General features: G+C 37.4%; 1 protein-coding gene across 4 annotated transcripts in view; it reads right to left on the minus strand.

Moving 5' to 3' along the window:
* LOC132396773 (receptor-type tyrosine-protein phosphatase delta) overlaps nucleotides 1-17,574 on the minus strand; it is a 635,525-nt gene that overhangs the window by 176,125 nt on the left and 441,826 nt on the right. For 2 of the 4 annotated variants that reach the window (XM_059974654.1, XM_059974656.1), the window contains exons 13-15: nucleotides 13,159-13,276; nucleotides 2,120-2,707; nucleotides 1,680-1,777 (exon numbers count right to left, since the gene is read on the minus strand). In XM_059974654.1, coding sequence (XP_059830637.1) covers nucleotides 1,680-1,777; nucleotides 2,120-2,707; nucleotides 13,159-13,276 — 804 coding nt within the window. Of the gene's footprint in view, nucleotides 1-1,679; nucleotides 1,781-2,119; nucleotides 2,708-13,158; nucleotides 13,277-17,574 lie in introns of all 4 variants that reach the window. The other 2 variants (XM_059974652.1, XM_059974655.1) reach the window with 1 other exon arrangement.

The raw sequence follows: 17,574 nt of genomic DNA on the forward strand, positions 1-17,574 counted from the left end.
AGGCCAGACTGTACAAACAAAAAAAGGAAACTTAGCCAGAATGATAAATACAAGGGTCAGTTCTGATCTAAGCAGAAAGAATGAGTGAATTACCTAAAGTCAAAAAAATCTATATTTAGTCCCAAAAGCTGCAATAAGCCCAGATGGAACATGAGCAGTTGCTCTTCAAACTGGAGTGAGACCTCCCTGTAACAATGCAGTAAGGTGGAAATGAGATGGGGAATTAAAGTGACAGGTAATTGAAAACATAGGGTCACTTCTCGAGATGGTATACAAGTGCTCCACAAGGCACTCACTCAGTCTGTGTTTGGTTTCTCCACATTATGTGCCTGCACCAACACATTCAGTCATCTTGCTGAACTTGTCCTCATAATGAACAACTTCCCCATTTAACTCCACTCACTTTCTCCAAATCAAAGGTATAGGATATGGTCACTCACATGGGCCAGAGCTATACATGTCTTACCTAAGCCCACCTTCTCATATCTTTTCTCACTATGTTGATGATAGCAATAGTTCTATGTACTGCACTTCCACAGGAACTCAAAAATTTCATCACTTCAGCTGCCAATTTCTATCTGGCCCTCAACTTCACAATGTCAATCTCTGATTTTCCTTTCTTGGTCTCTCTGCCCCTACCTCAGTAACAGGCAAGCCACAAACATCTATTACAAGCCGCTAGCTTCCACAACTACCTCGACAATACTCTCTCTCAGCCTGCTTCCTTTAAGGACTTTCTCCCTGTTCCTCTTTCTCCATCACGTTTAATCCAATGATGAGCCATTTCTTGTAGATGCCTCTGAAATGTACTCCTTCCTGAAACATGGACAGGGGCATGATTAGGCTTTTTATTACTAATTCTACACTTCATGTGCCCACAAAATGATACCTCCAGTTTCTGCCTCCATCATCCACTCAGACACTGCATTCCAGATTCTAACCACTCTTGGGAAGTTATTCTCTAGACCTCTCTAAAACTCTTACCCTTTCTCCTACACCAATGCCTTCTGGTTTATATACTGCAATGGGGAAATATTTGCTTTTATCTGCCTATGTCCCTCATAATTCTGTAGACTCCATTAGGTATCACCTCAGCCTTCTCTGCTCCAAGGAAAAGAACCCCAGCCTATTCAGTCTCTCCCTAAGTATTCTCTTGATGAATCTTCTCTGCAAGTTCTCACTTTCCTAATGTATTTGTCCTTCCATCAACTAGTACCTAGATTCAGTGATAAGCTTTCATAAAATTGCATCAGTTGGACAGGAAATGTTGAGATGGATATGGGCCGGATGGGAAGAGGTTAGATGGGCCTCTTGGCTGGCCATCATGCTGGGTTGAAAAGGCTGCTTCCATGTTTTATTATTCTGAGACACCAGCACAATAAAACCAATACTTCCATGGAGATAGTGCATAGGAATGAAGTTAAACCATTGTCATAAGTCCTAATTGCTCTATTATGCTAAACATAAATTGAAGAATAGATATTACTACCAGTATTGTGATCAGGTTAGCATGTGGACTGCTGTTTGCATTAAGTAGACAGAAAAATATGATGCAGTTGAACCACGATGTCATTTCTCTCCTAAGGGATGTGACAAACAAGCTTACACGATCTACAGCCATCCACCCAAACAACCATTAGTAGTGAAGCAACATTTATTTACAGAGACAAAATACTCACTTTGAAAGGAATAGCAGTGTTGTAGTTCTCAGGAATCTCCCACGTTAATAACACTGATGTCTTCATTACAGCTTTAACATGAAAATTTTTTGCAAACACTGCTGAAAAGGTAGTAAGAGCAATAGTTTAGAGGGGAGTACTGGATTGCATCAATTATTTGCACTAATCACCTTTCCAACCTGTATTTTTAAAGACCTGTCATTACCTTGAATCTCTGCAAACCTTATTTACTAAACTTACCTTTGTAGGCCATGCAGATTTAAGTAGTCTCAGGCGATAGCACCTACATCAGCACAGAAGTCCCAAAGCATATTAAGACTCAAGAACTTTACCTTTCAAGATGGTGGAAAGAACTGAGATACAATGTATAATCGTGTGACCCAGCTCACAAATATTGTCACCCACCTGCATCAAGGAGCACACAAATAGACAAATCCTACCTGGATCTAGTGGAAGTGTCCGGAATTGAACACTAGGACTATATGGACCTGGACCTTTACTGGTATGAGCTCGTACTTTGATATCATAAGTGGTGTCTGGTTTTAGGTTGACAAGCTTCAAAGATGTCTCAGGAGAAGCCACAGAGAACTCTATTGGATGATTTGGGCTGTTGATATCTCTGTATAACACAACATATTTAGTGATTAAACCATTACGCTCTGCCAAAACTGGAGGCTGCCATTTCAGCTCAATGGTAGAGGCTGAGGAGCTGACAGCATGCGTGTTCTGGGGAAATCCACTTGGTTGTTCTTCTGGGATTGTGATTTCTTTCACTATCTCCTCCCCGAAGCCAACTTTATTTTTTGCACTAAGTTTGAAGACATACGAAGTGCCTTTGTGGATATCGGTAGCGGTGTAATGGTCATCTCTCTCAGTGAATTCCAGCGTTGTGAGTAATTCAGAGTCTTTGCGCCCAAATTTTAAACGATAACCCAGGACTGGTCCAAAGGTTTCTACCGGACGATGCCATTGAATAAGAGCTGTGTTCATCTGTGTATGACTAACCAGAAGTCTGGGTCGTCCAGGAACTGTAACAAGAAGTGAGATTAAATTTGAATGTTGTCACTTGCATCTATTCAGTTTTGTGTCCAAGACAGTAATTCAATTCATTCATTAGCCAACGCAAGTTAAAGTTGCATATATCATACAAAAGTTGCATTGCATAAGAATCCTTGTAATCATGCAGTTTCTTTGTACGACACATCAGGATTGTGGATATGTACAGTTTGCCATTAAGGTGTCAACTATCCAAAACTAGTCCAAACTGGTTTCACACAGTACTATCTCTTGGAAAAATTGAAAAGCTAAGACAAATCAATTATCTGAGGGGTTTATAATTTTAATGAACAGCTAAATGTCTGAACAATTTGGAATAGTTAAGACAAAATTACAATTCATTGATACTAATAGATGTGCTTTTGCTGGTAGCCAGCTTAGAAAATAATGTCTCGATTTTAACCTCCATCTGTAGTCTCACTGAATTACATGGGACAGCTGCTCATGAATAGCTCAAACAGTGGGACATCTCCTGAAGCAACACTTCGTGACTGGCATACAGCATATTGCAATCCGTATTGACATAATAATTTACAAAGCATCTTTGATACAACTGTATCACACAAATAACTCATCAAAAGAATAGTAGGTATTCATCAATCAGAATTGCCAACATTAATTTCCAGCAACAACATATTGATTGCTCTTGCAGTTACTGTAGACTCCAGATGAACGCATGTACAATTCATGCCCAGTGGAGCTTGAAACCTTACGTTTAGTGGGGCATTTCTAATTCCAAGTGACTAATGTTATGGTGCTCTCCTTAGCTTTAGGAACTGGCTCCACCTAGTACCAACAGTTAAAAAGCAATCTAATAACGCCTGGAAGTGAGGGAATTAGGTGACTGGGTTTCGCATCTGAAGTGTGGAATTTCAGTCAGTTAGTAATGTTGAAGACTGAGTAACTGCAGATCTGCTGGCTAAGCTTCCATAACATTTTGTTAGTATGAATGGACACATCAGTTTGTTTAAAATAATGGTGCTTGCTTTTCTCCTTGTTGCTGAATGGCATCTAAATCAAGGAACAACTGAGGATGCTCTGTGGAAGGGAAATCCTTGAGGGAGGTTGCAAAGCCAGGAGATGTGTAGTGAAACAGCCACGATCAGATATTAATTAACCGGCACTGCTTCCTTTTCCCACATGTGGGGACAATCTCCAAGTTTTACATTTAGAATAAAGATTTGAAAAGGATTGTGCATTGCTTTGGCAATTTTTTTTCAAAACATACTTCAAGTATTATCTTCTGAAATTTGGCAAATAATTTAGTTAGGTATCTAGGTAAACCTTTTCAATTTCACTGAAGCATGTAGACTCAAAGAGGTCTTCAAAATATTGAGGGAAGGTAGGTAGAGAAGGTATGGCTAAAGAAGCCATACTTCGAGAAGCCAGAAAAAAGTGAAAGTTAATCTTTAAATCGGCAGACTATCCTCCTGAAATCTTTGCCGAAAGAAGGAAATACCGAGAAGTCATTAGTGAAATGTACAAATTAGATTTATACCCCTCTCTTTGCTACTATCTTTCTCAATCATAGAGAAATTACTCTCCCCAGGAGGGATGGGAGTACATTAAAAATCTTAAAGTTAAGCCTACTGAATAAAATCTTAAAGTTAACACAATTATTCAATTGGGAGGGGGAGGGGGCTATTACAGTAGGTTTTTTTCTTGATTGGGCAGTTCTTTTGATAGACTTTTTTTCACGCAAATACGTCACTCCTTTTGGTGTAATCAGTGCTTGTGTAACATTTCTTTTATATAATATTAAATTCAATTTTAAACATGGATGTTAATAAAATTAATATAATATCTTGGAATTGGAATGGTGTGAATCACCCCATTAAGCGTAAAAAGATTTTTAAGAAATTAAAAACACAATGCAGATATTATTTTTGCGCATGAAAATCGTATACGGAAACAGGATGAGGACAGGTTTTTTCAATTTTTGGAAGGGCCTTTGTACCTTTCGCTGTCGGATAATAAAATAAGATGCATATCTATCTTTCTTAGCCCCACTTTAATACTATTATTGATTCGATTGGAAGATACTTAATTGTTACTGGTTTGTTATGCAAGCAAAAGGTAGCTCTGGTGTGTGTATACGCACCTAATGTAGATAATTCTGATTTTTTTAAGAAACTTTTTTCTGAGTTACCGAATTTGAATGAATATAAGTTAATCATGGATGGCGACTTTAATTGTTGTTTCAATCCGGCGATTGACAAGTCATCAACCAATCCGTCACTTCCTAATAAAGTGGCGGCCTGTATTAATTCTTTTTTATTAGAATCTGGCCTGGTCGATATCTGGAGATATAAACACCCCAACGATAAAGATCTCTCTTTTTTCTCACACGTTCATCATAAGTATTCTCGAATTGATTACTTTTTTTTAGACATACGTTTGTTATACTCCATTGTTGAGTGTGCGTATGACATTATTGCGTTGTCAGATCATGCGCCTTTAAAGTTAACCCTGAAGCTTTCGGATAGCTTTTTGAAAATGTCACAGTGGAGACTGAATCCCGTACTGTTACATGATCCAGCTTTTGTTAGTTTTATTAAGGAGAAAATTTCTACATTTTTTGAATTTAATACAACTGAAGGAATGTCAAACCTGGTTATATGGGACACATTGAAATCTTTTCTTAGGGGACAGGTAATCTCATATTCAGCAGCTTTGAGAAAGAAAACTAAAGCGGAATTGTCAGTGCTTATTAATAAAATTAAAGAGATAGAAAAAGCATATTCAGTTAAATCTACTGAGGACCTATATAAAGAAAGGGCCAATCACAGTATGATTTGCTTCTGACCTTTCCAATTGAACAGCAAATTTTTAAGTCCAAAAGTTTATTTTATATATATGGGGAAAAATCTGCTAAGCTTTTGGAGGGTCAGTTAAAGGCTGGGATGGTCAGAAGACAGACTTTAAAAATTCGTAGACCAGATAGAATTGAAACTTCAGATCCTTATGAAATTAATAAGATATTTATGGATTTCTATTCTAATCTTTATAAATCTGAATTCTCTGATAATACTTACTATGAATAGACTTCTGCAAAGGTTAAATATACCTCAAATTTTGACTCAAGATGTTGATATATCAGATGCACCTATTAAACAAGAGGAGACAGCCGAGGCTATATCCTCTATATAATTAGGGAAAGCTCAGGGACCTGATGGTTATACGGTAGAATTTTACAAGACTTTTCATGGAATGCTTATACCACATCTTTATCAAACATTTACCAATTCTATATCCTCTGGGAACCTTCCAAAAACGTTTTATGAGGCATTAATTTCATTGATTCCTAAAAAAGGAAAAGACCCACTGGAATGTGTATCCTATAGACCTATTTCTTCATTGAATGTAGATTTTTAAATTCTCCCTAAGATTCTAGCTAATAGACTTGAGAATATTTTACCTAATGTTACCTCAAATGATCACACAGGATTTATTACAAATAGGTACTCACATTTTAATATTCGAAGATTATTAAATATCATTTATTCCCCCTCAGTCAAAGAATCTGAATGTATTGTATCTCTGGATGCAGTGAAAGCCTTTGATAGGGTGGAATGGCCTTATTTATTTCAGGTTTTGAAGTGGTTTAATTTTGGCCTGGGATTTATTTCCTGGATTAAATTGATTTACCATGCCCCGGTGGCTGCAGTTATAACTAGTAATCAAAAGTCTCCTTATTTTAGATTATATAGAGGAACCTGTCAGGGTTGTCCTCTTAGTCCTTTATTATTTAATTTGGCTTTAGAACCACTTGCTATCGCACTTAGAGATTCTAATTCTGTGCAGGGTATAAGAGAGGGGATAAATTACATAAGGTTTCATTATATGCTAATGATTTATTAGTTTACATTTCAAACCCTACAAAATCTATTCCTTTTATGCTATCTATATTTACGGAATTTAGTACTTTCTCTGGATATAAACTTAATTTACATAAAAGTGAATTATTTCCTATTAATAATTATTCTGATTATGATCAAATACCTTTTAATATTGCAAAAATCAATTTCACTTACCTTAGTATCAAAGTTACTAAAAATTTTAAAAACCTATATAAGTATAATTTCTCCCCTCTAATTGAATATACTCTACAAGCGCTTTCTAAATGGTCGCCTATGTCGATGTCATTGATAGGTCGAATTAATGCTATAAGAATGGTTATTTTACCGTCATTTTTATATATATTTCAAGCAGTTCCCTCTTTTGTTCTAAAAACATCTTGTGATAAAATAGATTCTATGGTTTTGTCTTACATTTGGAATAACAAAAGCTCTAGAGTGAATAAACTTTTATTGCAAAAATCAAAAAAAGATGGAGGACTGATCTTATCAAACTTTCAACTTTATTATTGGGCAATTAATATTCATTATATTACTTTTTGTATTTATGATATAGATAACCAGGATTGCCCTCCATGGTTAAATTCGGTAACGGGGTTTTCTTTAGCTTCTCTATTAGGAGCTCCCCTTCCTTTCTTGTTCTCCAGAATAGGTAGACAAGCTCTCAACCCTATCGTTAAACATACTTTAAAAATCTGGTTTCAGTTTCATAGATTTTTTGAATTAAATAATTTTTTACTCTCTAGCAATATTTATTCTATCAACTCTGGATAAGGCTTTTTTTAACATGGAAAACTAAGGGAATAAAAACTTTTTTAGATTTGTTCTTACAGGATTGTTTAATGTCTTTTTCACAGTTAATGGATAAATATGACATTTCTAATACACATTTTTTTAGATACTTACAAGTTAGGAATTTTTTAACGTGATTTTCTACTGAATTATCCCTTGGCCTACTCTTCAAATTTGACTTATGCTGTTTTTCAGCTTAAACCATTTCAAAAACAATTAATAGCTATCATTTATAAACAGTTAATGAATGCTTGCATGTCACCTAATGATAGGGTTCAACGCACTTGGGAAATAGAACTTCAACATTCACTTTCAGATGATCAATGGAGTAAAGTTTATTATCTAGTTAATAATTCATCTGTCTCTGCACGCCATTCCTTAATTCAGTTTAAGATAGTACACAGGGCCCATATGTCCAAAGATAAATTGGCGCAAAATCTTCCTAATATAAGCCCTATTTGTGACAGATGTAACGCAGAGGTGGCTACTCTAACACATATGTTTTGGTCCTGTGTAAGCTTAAACAATTTTTGGAGGGATATGTTTAGGATACTATCTAAAGTTATAGATGTGGATGTGCAACCCAATTCACTGACGGCAATTTTTGGGATTATTCCAGAGGAAGTAGGTAGAGTATCTGCTTCCGCTCAGCATGTGATAGCCTTTTCAACTTTACTGGCTGGGAGAGCTATCCTGTTATACTGGAAAGATTTTAATCCGTCTCCTGTTTTTTATTGGCTCTTCAAAAATGTGTCATGTTTAAGCTTGGAGAAAATTAGAAGCTGGACGTTTGATACATCTTTCAATTTTGAGCAAGTCTGGCGACCCTTTATTCAATATTTTCATATGATTTAATTAAGTTTATTTTTCTTTATTCTCTTTAGGGAATATCCTTATCTGTGAAGGTTCGGAGGTGACTGGAAGGATGTTTTCTCTCTTTCTTTTTCTTGTAATTTTATCCTCAAATGGACTGCCCAATCTTTCTTTTCTTTTTTTTGTTCCAATTTAGTTTTTTTTTTCCATTTATTAAATAAAACTCTCCAATCTTTTCTTTTTTACAATTTGTTAAGAGGAGTTGTGGTTTTTTGATTATATTGTATTTATAACAGTGTAATATTATATCTATCTGAATTTGTCAAAATATACTTTTCTTTACTGCTGTTTATATGTCTTTTGTATTATCTGTTTGCTAAACCTCCTCTGATTTGTATATTTTTTTTACTGAAAATCAATAAAAAGATTGAAAAATGAAATGAAATGAATAATAACAGGATTGTCGTTGTGGGAGATTTTAATTCCCCAAATATTGACTGGCATCTCCTTAGAGCAAGGGGTTTAGATGGGGTGGAGTTTGTTAGGTGCGGTCAGGAAGGTTAGTACAAGAGGAGAGGCTGTACTTGATCTGGTATTGGGAAATGAACCTGGTCATGTGTCAGGTCTCTCAGTGGGAGAGCATTTGGAGATAGTGATCACAATTCTATCTCCTTTCCCATAGCATTGGAGAGGGATAGCAACAGACAAGTTAGGAAAACATTTAATTGGAGTAAGGGGAAATATGAAACCATCAGGCAGGAACCTGGAAGCATAAATTGGGAATAAATGTTCTCAGGGAAATGCATGGCAGAAATGTGGCAAATGTTCAAGGGATATTTGTGTGGCATTCTACTTAGGTACATTCCAATGAGACAGGCAAAGTATGTTAGGGTACAGGAACTGTGGTGTACAAAGGCTGTTGAAAATCTAGTCAAGATGAAAAGCTTACGAAAAGCTTAAAAAACTAGGTAATGACAGAGATCTAGAAGATTATAAAGCTAGCAGCAAGGAGCTTAAGAATGAAAATAGGAGAGCCAGAAGAGGCCATGAGAAGGCCTTGACAAGCAGGATTAAGGAAAACCCCAAGGCATTCTACGAGTATGTGAAGAGCAAGAGGATAAGACGTGAGAGAATAGGACCAATCAAGTATGACAGCAGAAAAGTGTATATGGAACCGGCGGAGATAGCAAAGATATTTCATTTGCTTCTGTATTTACTACGGGAAAGGATCTTGGGATCTTGGTAATTGTAGGGATAACTTACAGTGGTTGAAAAGGTTGAGCATATAGACATTAAGAAAAAGTATATGCTGGAGCTTTTGGAAAGCATCAAGTTGAATAAGTCACAGGGACCAGAAGAAATGTACCCGAGGCTACTGTGGGAGGTGATGGAGGAGATTGCTGAGTCTCTGGCTATGATCTTTGCATCATCAATGGGGACAGGAGAGGTTCCGCAGAGGGTGCAGAGGAGATTTACAGGGATGTTGCCTGGATTGGGGAGCATGCCTTATGAGAATAGGTTGAGTGAAATCGGCCTTTTCTCCTTGGAGCAGCGGAGGATGAGAGGTGATTTGATAGAGGTGTATAAAATGACGAGAGGCATTGATCGTGTCGATAGTCAGAGGCTTTTTCCCAGGGCTGTAGTGGCTAACATAAGAGGGCACAGTTTTAAGGTGCTTGGAAGTAGGTACAGAGGAGATGACAGGGGTAAGTTTTTTTACACAGAGAGTGGTGAGTGGAACTTAGAAAATTAGAGGGTTATGAGTAACCTTATGTAATTTCTAAGTAAATACATGTTGGGCACACCATTGTGAGCCAAAGGGCCTGTATTGTGGTGTAGGTTTTCTATGTTTCTATGCGATGGTAATGATAATGCACCATGTTGCTATAAATTCTCCAGCACCAATATCCTTAAACCATATCTTCTCCTGAAGACCCTTTGCCCTCTTCACTCAGAGGATGGTGAGAAAGTGGAACAAGATGCCAGAGCAGCTGGAAGATAAGGATTTGATTTTAACATTTAAGTGGAATTTGGGTAAGTACTTGGATGGGAGGGGCATGGAGGGCTATTGTCCTGCTGCAGATTGATGGGACGAGGCAGATAAATAGTTTGTCACAGACTAGCTGGGCTGAAGGGCTGTTTCTGTGCTGTCGTGTTCTACGTCTCTAAGTTCTCCCATTGGTTGAGTGAATCAAACCAACTTTTGTCAAAGCTTATGTACTTAGGCAAAGATGTATTACAGTTTAGGAACAATATACACTCAACAAATCCCAAAGACCTTGACTAATGACTTATTTAAGTGTTCTGAGTGTGCAGTCCTTGATCTTATAACACACTAGCTCAATGGGTATAAGACTTTACAGGACCTTGCAGTGAAGGTATTTTGTAGGCACTTCTAATTTCAAGTGACCAATTTTATGGCTTCTGGAACTACATGATCTGTTAAATTATAAATATTACAATCAGCTCCACCTGACACATGGTTAAAGAAGCAATCTGCTTAGGAGTTAAAAAAGCAATTAAGTGATTTATTTTCTGATTTGAGCTTGGGGATTGTAAAACTAAGCCTCAGGTTCTTTGTGTTTGATGTAATCTCACGGCTTGCTGAAAGTGTTGATGACGTTGGAAATGAACTTGGGCTTGATTCAGGACTGTGGGCTTCTCAATTTCAACCACTAGGTATCTGATGGTGTCTTTGAGATGAAACAGCTGATTTACCTCCCTAAAAACCTAATCTATGTTTTGTGGAACAAGATAAGCCTGTCACCTTTACATACCAGTGATGCTGAATGTGTATGGACCTTGTTTCAGAACATGGAACATAGAACAGCACAGTACAGGCCCTTGGGCCCACAATGTTGTGCCGACTCTTAAACAGTGCCTCCCACATAACCCCCCCACCTTAAATTCTTCTATATACCTGCCTAGTAGCCTCTTAAATTTCTTAAAATGTTTTACTTTACTGAAGTGTATTTTCTGCTTAAATTATTAATTAAACGATGTGTGAAGAGTGTTTAAAGAACTGGGTGGCACTGTGAAACAACTAGTAGAGCCGTGGTAAGAGAAGCTGGCTCAGTCCCAGCCTCTGGTGCAAGGAAGATACCTGTGCAAGAATGCTTGACTGAGAATGGCATTGGAGCCAATCAAATGCTGAAAATGAACTCTAACCTCTGCTATAGATAACAATCTGAGGAAAAGTCTGTATTTCTGGAGGAATTTCATCTTTTCCTGCTGTTAGTGAGCTTGATTTATGGGTACTGGAATGTCATAACCTCTCGAAGATAGGCTCTGAGATACGCAACATCCTTCTCCCATGATTCATCCTAATCTTTCTCAATTTGGTCCTTTGCCTTGCACCTCACTGAGGGGCATTGATTGTGTGGATAGCCAGTGGTTTTTTCCCAGGGCTGAAATGGAGTAACATGAGGGGGCACAGTTTTAAGGTGCTTGGAAATAGGTACAGAGGGGATGTCAGGGGTAAGTTTTCCACACAGAAGGATGGGTGAGTAGAATGCGCTGCTGGCCGATGTGGTGGAAGCGGGTACAATAGGGTTGTTTAAGAGCCTCTTAGATCGGTACATGGAGCTTAGAAAAATAGAGAGCTATGTGCTAGGGAAATTCTAGGCAGTCCTCTCCCCTGCTCTGCCTTGAAAAATGTAAATCCTTTGGTTCTTGAGAAGGATGCCTGACACAAAACATTCTCTGGCTTCTCTTGCCACAAATGTTCCCCAACCGGCTGAGTTCTTGCTGTGTTTCTGTTTGCATTTCATACTCCAGCATCTGCAGTTTTCTTTATTTTCTATGACCCACTCTAACTGGATCAATTGTCCACGTAAACATTTCAGATAACAACACTGTAAATGGGCACTTTGCTGGCAATTTTGCAAGTTGTATCCAATTTTAAGAAAATACAAGCTATTGCTGTTCCTTGCTTATATTTTAATTTTGCTTTTAATTTTTTATTTTTCTTTTTGCACTACAGATATATATTCTTTGTCAATTTTAGTTTTTTAATGTATTGTACTGTACTGCTGCTGCAAAACAGATTTCATGTGATGCGTCATGGATATTAAACCGGATTTTGACTCTGATTAACACAACGTTTTCTAAGATGTAAATATTCTCCCTCTCCCCCGCTCACCATTTTCCTAGCCTTCAAATATGTCATTCATCCAGCACAGAGAGTGTTTTAAAATAATTGCTAAATGTCTACAGAATCATTGGGAGTAATTCTGACCTTTGCTTAACATGGTGATGCAGGCAATGGGATATCAATCTCACCTCACACATCTCTCCAGAATGTATTTAATTGAAGTCGATGGAAATGAAAAGGGAGATTAATGCAAATTAGCTGTCAATTTGTGATCACTCATTTTATATTACTACAGCCAAAGTTATTTGCACTGCCTCCTGTGTGAAAGGTTTTCAATTTGACACCTTGTTGATGTTCCCGGGCTCTGATTAGATAGATAATGAAATATATGGTATGCTGAATGACATATGATAGCTAATTTCACTAAGAACATACACAGAACAGTACAGGAACAGGCCCTTCGGCCCACAACATTTCTGATGCAAAATTAAAACCACCTCATCTGTCTGCACATGATGTGTACCCTCCATTCCCTTTATACTCATGTGTCTAACTGAAAACCTCCGCGGTTCCTGTGTTATCCCAGATGTCTGTTCCGGGCACCTAAAAAAAATGCCTTTCTTACCCCTTTAAGCTTTCCCACATTCGCCTTAAATCTATGGCTTCTAGTATTTGACATTTCTATCCTGGGAAATTTCTCTCTATAGATACTTCCTGACCAGCTGAATTCCTTCAGCATTCTGTTTTTTCCCCTCTAGTTTCCAGCATCTATAGTCTTTTGCGTCTCCAGAATTTCAGATGAACTCCCCTTGGTGTTTTGATGGATCAAAAGCTTGTACCCAAATAATTGTCTCTAAAAATTACTCACCTGCACCCATGGTTGATACCAGCCTAGCCCTACTCCGAGCTCCATCTCCTTTTGTAGTGTAGGCTGTCACGGTGATAGAGTAGGTAGTTTCAGGCAAAAGCCCAGAAATAATCATCTCCTGCAAACAGAAAAGGTGGAAAAATAAAAGCCAATTAGAATCTCTCGAGTTTAAAGCCATCAGTCACTTAATAATGATGGAATAAAATAAATTGCAAAGTGTGTTGATGTTCAATATATATAAACCTTTAGATTAACAGATATTGAAAATAATTAAAACACTTCTTTCATTTACTTTATCTCCTGTGTATTTCAAATGCTCAGTAACAAGGTTCATTCAGTAAATATGCACTTGATGTAAGAACTGTTACTGAGGGTTAAAAAGTAGTCTTCGTGTAGATGTGAAATCAGTTCTCTTTCGTTCAGTTCTATTCTTTAAAGGAATAAGTAATATGGGCAGAATATATCACTTTTGCAGTGTACCTCATGTCAAAGTGGAATGTGAGCTTATATTTGTCATTGTTGTCCGGGTTTGGGAGAAGAGCAGCAAGCATGACCTGGAGCTTTGGGCAGTCTGGGCAGTGATGATTCTTCTGCAGAATCGGTTGAGAAGGCCGAAATCACAAGGGAGGGTTTCGGCAATGGGGCTGATCCTGGCATAAGTTATTGGGAGTGATCAATCAGTGGGATCTGGGGAGGGTTTGATCAGGGGATCTAGGGAAGAATAGATCAGAGAAATCATGGAGGAACCAATTAGGGGAATCTCAAGAAAAATCAATCAGAAGCATCTGGGTAAGAATCAGGGACTATCAACAGTGTAGTCAGAGTAGATTTGAGAAGGGCTCAACTCCAATCTAGCAGAAGTCAATCTTTCAACTTCCACATGAACTTATCTGATTGTTATATGGCTGCTTAAATTTTTTAAAAAATCTCCCCATTTCTATTAAGGTCACTTGGTATTTTCCACCAGATTCCCTTCAGGCATTGAACTCGTAGCACTTTCTGACTATAATTAGGTGCACATCATTAAACAGTGATCATTCCACAACATCAGCAGGGAGTACAGGAGCAGGGAGGTTCTACTGCAGTTGTACAAGGCCTTGGTGAGACCGCACCTGGAATATTGTGTGCAGTTTTGGTCCCCTAATCTGAGGAAAGACATTCTTGCCATAGAGGGAGTACAGAGAAGATTCACCAGATTGATTCCTGGGATGGCAGGACTTTCATATGAAGAAAGACTGGATCAACTAGGCTTATACTCACTGGAATTTAGAAGATTGAGGGGGAATCTTATTGAAACGTAAAAAATTCTAAAGGGATTGGACAGGCTAGATGCAGGGAGATTGTTTCCGATGTTGGGGAAGTCCAGAACGAGGGGTCACAGTTTAAGGATAAAGGGGAAGCCTTTTAGGACCGAGATGAGGAAAAACTTCTTCACACAGAGAGTGGTGCATCTGTGGAATTCTCTGCCAGAGGAAACAGTTGAAGCCAGTTCATTGGCGATATTTAAGAGAAAGTTAGATATGGCCCTTGTGGCTAAAGGGATCAGGGGGTATGGAGAGAAAGCAGGTACAGGGTTCTGAGTTGGATGATCAGCCATGATCATACGGAATGGCGGTGCAGGCTCAAAGGGCCGAATGGCCTACTCCTGCACCTATTTTCTATGTTTCTATCAGCAACATGTATCTGCTGACCAATTACACCTTGAGGAGTTTGAGAACTAGATTAACAAAAGGTGATCTGAAATATTCTGAAAACAATGTTAAAACTATATTCCCCCACACTGACTGAGTGGTTAATAAAACCAGGTCTTTGAGTGAGATAACCATTAGGAGTGAAGGGCAAGAGAGTTTTTAAAAAGTATAATATGAATGGACAATGAGAAATTCTACACATGAATAGATTTCAATCTTGTGTTTTCAGGTATTGCTTAATTCTGTGAGATGTGGTAAGATTATTGAAGTTACATGATACATATTCCCTAGTGCAAGCAAAAATTTAGGAAGGTCAGTATGTTTGCTGGTGATCATTCATGATGCAGTCACAATCCTCAGATGCCCAGACTCTCTGAATGCTGTTGCGTATTTTACATAGCCAGCAATTTTTTTACAGTGGGAGTTCTGTTGTCATGAAGATCTGATGCATTTGAAAGAATTCTAAATGCAATCTTTGCAGAACCATACTTTAAAAGGAATAGTTTTGCCAGATTTCAAACAATGTAATCCACAGCACTGCTATAACCACTGATCAGACAAGTATAATTCTTCCTTAAACTGGGAAGCAGAGGATAAATGGTGTGTGTGTGTGTGTGTGTGTGTGTGTGTGTGTGTGAGAACATGCATGTTCCAACATATAACAGTGAAGTAATTTAATTCTAATTAATTCAAATACACAGGGCAACTATTCTGAGACGCGCTTTTCCAAACTCAACAAGTTGTGTTGCAATCCATGCAAAGTGTTTACTCAAAATAAATGCACAAGTTAGTACAAAAAACTTTCCACATTTCAGAGACCAGTTAGTGCATGCAGTGCAGCACATTAACAAAAGGAATTTGCATAAAAATAATCGGAAATAAACACTGTGTGAAAACAGAGGAGTTAAGAACAAACGAGATGTTTGGAGTTGTCCAATTACGATTTACTCACATGTTCAGCAGAGTCATCAGTTTCCCACTGAGACAAATCAAGATTGATAGAAAGAGAAGATACAGAATAAAGATTTAAAGTGTGTATCAAACTATGAACTTTTGCTTCAAAACTACTTTCAGGGTATAACAAAATATTTAAATGAGGTGCTTGTAGTAAAAATATCTTTAGTTGATCATGTTATGATTTCAAATAAAACTATTTTTTACAATTGTGAAGAATGAGCCGTTTTATCACACCAAAACCACACAAACATTCAAAACGTGAGATCCTGTTTCAACAGCAGTAAAATAAAGACTGACTTCACAGGTAACCTGATAGCTTTTCTCTAAGGAGAGATTTCATCCTTGTTTCACCATAAAACTCATGAATTTAATTAGTTCAATTATTTACCAATAAGAGGAGTGAACAATCTGGAACTACTAGGAACAATCACATTTGTGCTGTGCAAATCAGAAATGAAATAAAGGTCCATGTGTTCTGATGCTAGATTTGCCATCAACAATAATATTGCATACTGTGCTCATTCTTATTACTTTGATGATGCATTTGGAATAAAAAACTGGTGGTAACATTGTTTGAATATATTGCTATGAGCATATTGGTAAGCCACACATGGTAATGCTGATTAATGATATATAAGCTGGAAACAAAAATGGCTACTTCAAGCATAGAAGTCACAATCAATGACTTAAATATTTTAAATCCTGAATATGGAATAAAGATTAAGTAATTGTGTTCACAAACAATACTTCTTTCCTCTTTAGAATTATACATGTTCAGGATATATTAATGGAAAGATATTATTGACTGGGCTGATTTGCTCTTTAAAACAGTCAGATTTAAGATTAAAATGAAATTCCTTGAATAATTTGATACAAAGGAATTCCTAAAAGGTTAAGGTTGAAAGGACAATGTAGATTTAGAGTAAAATGTAGTCATTCTGCAGATGTGATATAGTATGTATCATTGCCAGGTTTAGAGTGGCATTAATTCATCAAATCAATTGGTGTTTTTATGCACTGCTTTGATTTTTTTGTTCAGAGCCTCTGTTGCAAAAATATCAGCAAATGATAATGTTGCGTATGTTATGGGGTAACAATGTGGACCATGTATATGCTAGTGAGTTAACAACGTAAACAATGTGGTATTGCTATGGGGTAACAATGTGGAATTGCTATGGGGTAACAATGTGGACAATGTATATGTTATGGGTTAATGATGTGGACAATGTGGTATATGTTATGGGGTAAAAACATGGACAATATGGTATATGTTATGGGGTGTGTCACTCACACTAAAACAGCAACTGCTGCACTAAAGTAAAGCAGCGTGCCACAGACGATGCAAGGTTTTAACAGATTCCATTCTCTTGTGAAAACTGAAAAGTGAGTTAATTTTTCCTTTGAACTTCAAGAAATTTTAAAACTATTATCTCTGAATAAAGTTTAATTAATGTTGCAACAAAGTATTTATTTTTAAAGTAGACATCGATAACCAAGTGGTCAAATGTGAGATGGACTAGATGGTCACATGCTTACAATCAGATCAGTCACAGGTGACAGCAGGCACAGAGAGGTCAGTGGTCTATTCCTGTTTCCAATTCAGAGGTTGATTTAATCCTCAGATTTGTGTGTCCTCCAAATGTAGCATTCTGTTTGCAGATTTATGGTTCTTTTACAAATTTATTCTCAGTCTTTTTGAAGCTGGCCTATCTCATTTAATTACTTGTTGCTGAAAAATAGGTAGCTATTTTCATTCAAGACTAGGGCC

This window comes from Hypanus sabinus, chromosome 7, assembly GCF_030144855.1.
Source record: "Hypanus sabinus isolate sHypSab1 chromosome 7, sHypSab1.hap1, whole genome shotgun sequence".
NCBI lineage: Eukaryota > Metazoa > Chordata > Chondrichthyes > Myliobatiformes > Dasyatidae > Hypanus > Hypanus sabinus.